Raw genomic sequence first — 9,953 nt, 5'->3', positions numbered from 1 at the left:
GCCATGGTGTCTTCCTTTGTAAACATCAGCTTCCTAGAGGAAGGAAGGCTGGAGCTTCTCCTCTTTTCTGGGTTAAAAAGCTGCAATCTAACACAGGAAGCACTCCCTCTGGTTTATGGTCCTTTCATTCATCAGATATAGTGTGTGGGCTCAGAACAGCTGTTTGCAAGCATCTAGCTTAGCCTGGCCTCATCTAAAGCTTATTTTTGAAATAATAGGCCTGTACAAAGTCTGTGTACTAGGGTATAATCTTAACTGGCTTGTTCAATACACTTTGGGAGAGTTTATCTGTGACCACTGCACTACCACAGCCTACCTCAAGCCTGGAGAGAGACTGCGTCCTGGCTCTGTGGTGTGTCCTTAGGGCAGCTTTGCCTCCCCAGCCCTGGCAGCCCCTCCTTCGCCTCCTCTCTTGGCAGACTAATATGCTCCCAGAAACGTTACAGAAGAAACAGGGCCCTCTAACCCTGAGGACTGTTCACCTGGCAACCACTATTACCCTTAAAACAATTCCCAAGAGGATGCCTTTACTGGATATCAGGGTAACTCTTGGAGGTTCAGAGAACTCAGGTTGCCAAGAAAACTGAAACTTGACCTCTTGGGGGGTGGGGGGGGCACTCCATGATGAACAATCAGGCTTGCAAAGGTAAGCCACATTTTTATAAATAAACCAGAGTGTTAAACTAATCTCACCTCTATTAAGTGCATCTCCTGAGTTAAATTCTGGGGTGCAACAGCTTCAGATGTCTCCAGTTTGAGTCAGAAAGGATCTCTGTATTTAAATTAACACAAGGCACAAACCTAGATGGAATCTGAAACTGTTTCACCATAGCAAAAAAAGAATAGACAGATAAGGGGGATAACATGAAACCACTCTTAGCAGGAAAGGCTTGTCCCACGAGACCAAGGTCTTACGTTACTATTGATATTGAGGAAGGAAGTTGTTGGGTTATCTTCTCCATTTTCAGAGCAGTCGTTTCTGGATATGAATATGAATGAGGCTGCAGGGCCCTGTCGTTAAAAAAAATTCTGTGATCTAAAATTACATCTCACTGGTTTCTGTGTCTGCCACCTGGGGAAGTTACCTCATAACCAAGTGCTTCCAGCTACCCCGACCCAAGGCTACCAAGCACAGGATAGTAACTCCTTGAGTTGCCTCTGGTGGGAGGTTGAGCAAATGGACCCCCTGACCCCCTTTGGCAGTGGGAATACCAAGTGGCCATGGAAGTTATTTTATACAGAGGTGGTCAGAGGCACCCAAACAGGTAAGCCACCCTGCCCCTTAAGGCAGTTTGTACCTAAGTCCTACATGTGACCATTGGTGTGGCATAGTTCCTTCCCATTACCTTTATTAACCATAGACTGTTAAGATCTCTTTCTGAAGACAGAAGAAACATGTACCAAGGGGCTGCTGCATTTCTCAGATGAAATAGCTTGTTTGGCTTCATGACAACGTACACTAGTGTTGAGACTGCCGCCTCTGGACTTTACAATCAAATTTCTAGTCCACGCTTAGAAAAGAAACCCTCCAAGTCCAAGAGTGTTTTTTTTTGTACAATTGTTTATACAAATTCAACAAAGGTAAAACCGCGTCAGGGAAGGTCTAGGAAAACAACACCTTACAACAATGGCACTTATGAATGCATAACTTTACAACTAGGAAAAAGCCATATTATAAACCTTAAACGAGAACTCAACTCACACTTCAAAGGAGAGAAAAAAGGAAAAGAAAGGCTATGTTGGATCATTTACTCTACTTGACTCACTGTATAAATTAGATCTATGTAGAGTACAAGAGCTCATGCTGGAGCAAAACTCTCCTGAGTGCAAAGGCTGAATTCTGAATTTTAAAATTTTGAGAAAAAGGTAAATTCTATACAGAGGAAACTTGGCAAAGTGTCTTACTTCAACTATAATTTACATATATCCACAACATGCTTATGTAACTTCTTGACATACAAAGCAGGCTCTCAACTTCCAGTTAAACATGCTTTTAACTGGAAGGTCTTAGCCTGCTTTGCCAGATCTGGGCACGTGTGTAGATGGATTATTTGTTGGTGAAGTACAGGTTAAGTTCTCTCCTACATTAAGGAAACTAGGAAAGTTGGCAATCTCAAAACAATAAAAACACTGGTATGCATTCAAACCTTGCATAAATAACTTTTAAACAATTTGTACAAAAATAGTTCTGCATAATGTAAGATGTAACAAAACCAAACAAACAAACAAATATGTCAAGATGGCAGATGTGGTGTGTGGTCCACTTTATGCTGACACCAAGAACCCTGGAGTTGCAAGGAATGAGGTGTCCAAAACAAAAACACCACCACCAAAAAAACTCCTAAGCTCATGCTTCAGTAAGAGAATTTCTCCCAAGTCCATCCTCCTCTCCGATGGGAATGTCTTCTTGGTAAAGGCCGCCTTAGAAATGGTCCAGAAAGCAGTGCAGTTCTGATTCAGAAAGACCAAAGGAAAGCGTCCAGCTCACTCATCCCCAAAATGGGTGGTGGAACGGCTTCTCCCTCAGCAAGACTTGCAAAATGGAATCGTTCTGTGGTCTGTAGTTCCAAGTTCCAAAGTGAAAATAAAAGCCCTAGTTTTTGTAAAGTCTTTCACCCTCCCCTGCCGTGTCCACTCCCCCCCCCCACCCCGTATTTACACAATTGTCCTTGGACTAACTCAGTTTTTGCAGGAGTTTTTCTTCCACTTGCCCAAACTGGACACTCACAGACATTTCAGCTATGAACTGCTCGCAGCCTTCCTTGGTAACTTGCTTGCAGTACCTCAGGTCAATATGACAGATATTCCCACAGCGTTTGAAGAAGGACAGGCACTGGTCAGTAACCTTATTGCAGTCTGCAGAGAAGAGGAAACAGCATGAGGCGCAGGAGGCACAGGGCCCAAAGGCCCCACGAGCCCCAGGCACTCCGCAGCGAGAAAGCGGCTCTTGCGCATATTCCAGCCCTGGTGCCCTAAGGAAAACTACTTGCTTAAAAGCTCTCTTCAAATGGGGAATGGTTTCATCTACCAATTATAAACGTTAATATAGGCTTGCAAAACATTAAGACTGTTCCAAGTGAAATCACTTAGAATCTTACCACATAGCCACCTCTTCATATGTATATAGTCTCACATAAATAGGTCTCCTGTCTGTGTTGTTTTACAAAGATAGGATCACATGATGTGTTAAATGGCTTGTTTTCCCCATCTAATATTGTTGATGAATACCTCTCAATGCACATTATTGTGCACTTATTTATCTGCTTATTCCCTTCAGGTAAATTCCAGGGGAGAAGGGCTGGGTGGAGTGAGAACATCTGTAAGGTCATCCTGGCATCCTTTTTGCTCACATGGGCACCAGCCCTTCGAGCGGGGCACAGCATGCTAGCTTGCCCTTTCCTGAATGTTCACCTGAAACCTATGCAGAAGACCAATATGCTAGAAGGGGCTGGAGAGATTCTGTCGACTGAGAGCAAAACCAGAATTCAGCATCCTTCATCCTGGCCTCACCTGTAGACTCACTCTTCAAGTGTGTATTTCTATCAATATGTACTTTCCTTTTGTCATACTTTTGTCTTTTACAACTGAATCCACAGTCAACTGGCTTCAATGCCAGTTAGCATCCAGCTGAGGCTCAGAGTCCCCACTCTGGGCCAGATGAATAATTCCTTCATCTCAATGGTATTAAGCTTGAGAGCTTTGCTTGTCATCACTAGTATCTGCACTTTCATTTTTCTATTAAATTGAGTAGGAATAAAAACAGCAAGGGCAAACTGCAATAATGCATACAAGGCCTGTGCTGGCTCCGTACTATCAAAGTCCCTGCAGGTTGGGAGGTGACGTAAGGAAGTAAAGTCATAGCACCACATGAGTCACCAAGGAACTGACCACTTTATACAAGTAGCTCCTTTCAAACAAGCTCCTCAGGTCAGCACAAAATGTTCACCCAGACGCTCGCAGATTCTCGGATGCACACTGCAGACAATGTAAATATAACCCCATCTCATAAAGGCAGTAGCAGTTCATGCACTTGGAACAAGTGGTGATGGAATCCTGTCTGCCTCACATGCACTGCCACTAACAAACGAAGGCCAGGCAGTTAGATGGGAAAAGTGACAAGGATGCTGACAAAGAAATGCTCAGTTCTCCGGGATGGAGCTGCCCACTCTGGAGCGTGAAGGCACCAAGGGACCTGGGTCAGGCCCTTCTGCAGGGAACTGGGAGAGTGTTTCAGGGGAAGAACAGCCCTGCGCTGGTCATGGAGGTGGGCCTGGAAGTGGGGGAGAGCAGAGTTGGATCTGAGTGGGGAATGAGAGACACTGTGGGAATGGAACTAAACAGCACTCTCCAGAAGGCAGGCAAAGAGCTTGCAAGGGGAGGGATGATAAAGCTGGAAGATTCTAAGGAGGACTGGAGTGACCTAAAGCAGGCCAGCAGAGGGGAGCGCCAGCAGGGTGTCGGGGGCCATCCCACCATGTGCATATGCCCTGTGAGCAGCAGTTCCACTGCTGGGAACACAGCCCAAAGACGAGCACAACTATGTCGTGTCACAGCAGGAGATGTACCAAGCACATAACCATCACCTATGAGGTTTTCTTGGCAAAAATGTCTAACCAGAATCCAAGCAAGCCTCTGGACCTAACTGGCAGTTTACAGGAAATACAGAGGATCGAGTACAAGCTGAAGGAGACTATGGAACCAACAAACAAATCCCGCATGTGGGGCATGCTGTAAGAAAATCCTGCTGGGACACTTCAAAAGGTCAATGTCAGGGGGAGAACGCCTAGGGGGACTGTTCCAGGATAAGAGAAATTACATTTGGTTGTTTTAACTCTTTAATCTTTTCCTTTGGTGTGACAGTGCTCTTGTGGTTATGTGCGGAGGATGGCCTTATTCTCAGGAAATGCATGCTGAAGTATCTCGAGGTGTTTAGGGGTGAAGTGCCACAATGTTTGCAACTTTCAAATGACAGCAAAAGAAAAAAAGGTATATACAGAGATAAAGCACACGCAGCACAAGACCAACAGTCGCTGCATCTAGCTGGAGGATACACCTGTGTTCATTATACTACTCTTCCAATTTTCCTATGCTTGAAAATGTTCAAATTATAAAATTGGTGGTGTGGGGAACATCATGGATAGGCCCACGATGGGTTAATAAACAAAGATGTTTTCATCAGTCTGTTTAATAGTGAAAAATAGATGTCCAAAGAAAGGAGAAGCAGGATTAAGATTACAAACCTGAAATAATGTGGCCTAAAAACATGTACTCCTACCTCACAACAAAATAAATTCTAGACAGATCAAAGCAGTAAATTTAAAAAAATGATACTTATGGGAAGGAAGAAGTAAAATTATCTCTGCCTGCAGACGATATGATCTTATATGTGAAAATCCTAAAGATTCCATGCAGACACGAACTAATAAATGAATTCAGCAAAGCTGCAAGATACAAAAATCAACATACAAAAATCTTTTCCGTTTCTAGCAGTGAATAATCTGAAAGAAAATTAGGAAAACAATTCCATTTACAAGAGCATCAAAAAGAATAAAGTACTTGGGAATAAACGTAACAAAGGAAGTGACAGATGTGTACATTGAAAACTAAAAAACACTGCTGAAAGAAATTAAAGAAGATATAAATAAATGGAAAGACATTCCATGTTTATGAATTGGAAGACTTAATATTGTTAGTGTCAATACTAGCCAAAGCAATCTACAGATTCAATGAAATTGCTATAAAATACCCACAGCGTTTTTTGCAGAAATAGAAAAATCCATCTTGAAATTCATGTAGAAATTTAAGGGACCCTGAATTGCCAAAGCAATCTTGAAAAAGAAAAACAAAACTGGAGGACTCACACTTCCTGATTTCAAAACTTACTGAAGTCAGAATGTGTGTTACTTGCATAAAGATCAACATATAGACCAATGGACTAGAACTGACAGCCCAGAAATAAACCCTTGAGTGGTCACATGATTGTTGACAAGGTGCCAAAACAATTCAGTGGTGAAAGACAGACTTTTCAGCAAATGGTACTGGGAAAACTGGATATTCACATGCAAAAGAATGAAGGTAGACCCCTTAGCTCACACCATATACAAAAATTAACTAAAAATGATTCAAAGAGTTAATATAGGACTTAAAACTTTAAAACTTTTAGAAGAAAACATAGGGGAGAATCTTCATTACCTTGGATTTGCCCATGATTTCTTAACCATGACACCAAAAGCACAGGCAACAAAAGGGAAAACAGACTGAATTTCATTAAAATTAAAAACTTTTGTGCAAAAGACACTATCAACAGAGTAAAGAGAGGAAAAAGACAGTAGAATGCGAGAAAATATTTGCAAATCATGTATCTGATAAGGAATTAATATCCAGAATATATTAATATCCAGAATATCAACAATAAAAAAATAACAACCTGATTAAAAAGTAGGCAATGGACATGAATAGACATTTCTTCAAAAAAGATATAGAAATGGCAAATAAGCCAATGAAAAGATGCTCAATATTACTAATTATTAGGGAAATACAAGTCAAAACCACATTGAGATCTTCATACTCATTAGAATGCCTATTATAAAAAAGACAAACAGGGGCTGGCCCAGTGGCATAGTGGTTAAGTTCACACACTCCGTTTCGGCAGCCGGGGGTTTGCAGGTTCGGATCCCAGGTGTGGACCTACGCACTGCTCATCAAGCCATGCTGTGGCAGCATCCCATATACAAAAGAGAGGAAGATGGGCACAGATGTTAGCTCAGGGCTAATCTTCCTCAGCAAAAAGAGGAAGATTGGCAACAGATGTTAGCTTAGGGCCAATCTTCCTCACCAAAAACAAACAATAACAACCCAGAAAATAACAAGAGTCAGCAAGGATGTGGAGAAACTGGAACCTTTGTGCACTGTCAGTAGGAATGTAAAATGGTACAGGTACTATGGAAAACAATATGGTAGTTCCTCAGAAAAATTAAACACAGAATTACCATATGATCCAGTTAGTCCATTTCCGCATATATACCCAGAAGAACTGAAAGTAGGGACTCAAACAGGTATTTCTACACCCATGTTCATAGCAGCATTACCCAAGTGTCCATCAACAGATGAATGGATAAACAAAATGTGGTATATACATATAAGAGAATACTATTCAGCTTTGAAAAGGAAGGAAATTCTGACACATGCTACACCATAGATGAATCTTGAGGACATTATGCTAAGTAAAATAAGCCAGTTACAAAAACACCAAACTACTTATATATGAGATCCCTAGGGAGTCAAATTCATAGAGACAGAAAGTAGAATGGTGACTGTCAGGGGCTGGGGAGAAGGGGAAATGGAGAGTTATTTTTTTAGTGGGTAGAGAGTTTCTGATGGGGTGAAGAAAAAGTTCTGGAGATGGATAGTGGTGGTGGTTGCACAACAATGTGAATGAACTTAATACTAGTGAACAGTACACTTAAAAATTGTTAAAATGGTAAATTTTATGTGTATTTTGCCACAATAAAAAATTCTTTTAAAAAATTTTGGAAGGTGGAGAAGAGGTAACAATTTAGTAAACTTGAGAAAGCTTAACCCTAAACCAGCTGATGAGAAAGCAGAAAAGCAGATCTATTCTACAAAGCACCCCAAAGGTTCAAGTACAAGAAGCAATGGGTACATTGGAAGTGGGGCTAAAGATGGGGTTAGAGACAGGACTGGTTGAAAATCTGTTTAAGGAGCAATGAGACATCCAGATTCCCTCCCCAGCTGGAGTGGAGTTTTTGTCTCTGATGGGTAAGAGAGGAAGTCTCCTAACTAGATGCCACCAAGCACTGTGGAAGGTAGAGGCACCCACTGAAAAACAGGGGCTACAGGGAAACTCACCTGCTGACTTTCGAGACCCCCGGCCTCCTTCCTCTGCCAAGCCCTAGAACACTGGCAGCCGGGCCTGCACTCTTCAGTAGGGAGGTTAAAGAGAGTCCTTCCAAAAACCCTGACCAGCTTAAGAGGAAAGACAGAAAGATCTCACGTCTGGGTTTCCCCAAAGAAATGACCCATGCCGACCACATGACAACTGACATCCATAGCAGACCAACTCCAACAGTGTGCCTAGAGCCTCCGATCACCCTAGAGTGGACAACCACGTGTTGGCACTAAATCCACTAAATCTGAGGAGGGCCTCTTATGAGCACCACTAACTACATCTGAAGGAAACAGCCTATGCAGGGAGAAGAAAATAAAACTATCAATATCCTCAGGATGGACGATATCTTGACCCAAGAAACAAGAACAGGCCACTCTATGAAAGTTCAGAAGATGAAATACAGCTGTAAAGTTAAAAATATAGGTTGAACCATATGAAACTGCCAATATTAGACTGTTTTTGACCTACATAAACAGCAGCTTCATTGGTTCAACCTAACATGACAGCAGAAATGAAAAACGCACTAGTCACGCGTCACTTAACGATGGGGATACGTTCTGAGAAATGAATGGTTAGGCAGTTTCGTTGTGGGAACATCATAGAGTGTGCTTACACAAACCTAGACAGTATAGCCTACTACACACCTAGGCTCTATGGTACTAATCTTATGGGACCGCTGCCATATATGTGGTCTGTTGTTGACCGACACGTTGTTATGTGGCACATGACCATATATGAATTGTGTGATAAAGTGGAGGAAAACTTCCAGAAAATAGAACAAAAAGACACAGAGGTAGAAACAGGAGGGAAAAAAAGGTATCAGAGGACTAGTAAAGAAAGAGAACAGAATTTCTCAGAACTGAAGGACATACATTCCCAGACTGAAAGGGCTCATATGAGTGTGGTGGTGATGGATGAAACGGATTCAAACCAAGGCTCATCATCAAAAGTTGCAGACAACTAGAAACAAAGAAACTGTCCTACAAACTTCCAATAAGAGAAAGTAGATTCACTGCAGGATGAAGAATCAAATGGTTTTGGACTTGGACTCTGGAAAGCAGAAGAAAGAGGAGCAACGCCTCCCACTTTCTGAAACAATACAGTTCCCAAACTAGGGTCCTATACCCAGCTAAGCTATCAAGTCAATGTGAGGGTATAATAAAACCATTTGTGGACATACAAGATACAGAAGATGTCCTCCAGCACATCAGAGATCCAAGAAAGAAGATATGAGATCAAGGAAAGTGCGGACCCTACACAAGACACAGACCAATGAAATTCCCAAGATGGTGGGAGAAAGTTCCAGGACAGCGGCTGGGCAGCAGGCAGAGGCGGCCAGTTCAAATGCACGCAGGAGTCCAGGAGGAGAAAACAGAGGGGAGGAAAAGAAGTCCAGAAGGGAGGGTTCTACAAAAACTGGTTGGGATCTGATAATTTAGTTTGGGAAAAGAATAGTATTCAAGTCTGTTGTAGAATCTGCTTAGGGACTAAGCAAACAAAAATGAGGCAATTATTAACTCTAGGAAAAATAACAACAAAAAAATTGTGCAAGAAAGGAAACTTACTCATAATAGACTATTTGGCTCAACAGTGGACAATACTTACGTGGCTATAATAAGGTAAATAACAGTGACAATCACAAATTGGAAATATGCAGGAAAAAAACAGGGGCAGTAAAAGGATATAAGAGTAGTCATCCTTGTGTTCGACATAGCAAGTTAATAAATACAGAATATCTGAATGGGAAAGAAAAAAAATCAAGAAATAGCAATGTAGGCTCACAATTTGGAAAAGTAGAAGAAAATCCTGGAAGAAAGAGCTCAAGACTTGAAGGTGGGTGCCTCAGGGGGTGGGAGGGACAGGCGAAGGGCTGCCTTGGGCATCCAGTACATGTTCCGACAATGAAATGCAGCCTGAGTAACAAAATCTAGACAACCGCAACTTCACACTGTCCAAGGATCCTGAAATGTGTCAACTGTCATCCATTTTGTGGCACAGACTCATTTTATCATTAACTCAACTAGTTATACCGATGAGAGGGGAA

The 9,953-nt window shown here is 42.0% G+C and overlaps 1 protein-coding gene across 4 annotated transcripts in view; it reads right to left on the bottom strand.

Moving 5' to 3' along the window:
- Window positions 1-1,541: 1,541 nt before the first annotated feature.
- Window positions 1,542-9,953, bottom strand: part of KDM2B (lysine demethylase 2B) — a 121,921-nt gene continuing 113,509 nt past the window's right edge. For all 4 annotated transcript variants that reach the window (XM_058531377.1, XM_058531378.1, XM_058531379.1 and 1 more), the window contains one exon: window positions 1,542-2,856. In XM_058531377.1, coding sequence (XP_058387360.1) covers window positions 2,675-2,856 — 182 coding nt within the window. In that variant the 3' untranslated portion in view covers window positions 1,542-2,674. The remainder of the gene's footprint in view (window positions 2,857-9,953) is intronic.

Source organism: Diceros bicornis, chromosome 35 (genome assembly GCF_020826845.1).
Source record: "Diceros bicornis minor isolate mBicDic1 chromosome 35, mDicBic1.mat.cur, whole genome shotgun sequence".
Lineage (NCBI taxonomy): Eukaryota > Metazoa > Chordata > Mammalia > Perissodactyla > Rhinocerotidae > Diceros > Diceros bicornis.
The sequence above is the reverse complement of the archived record's forward strand: the minus strand, read 5'-3'. Positions and strand labels throughout refer to the sequence as shown.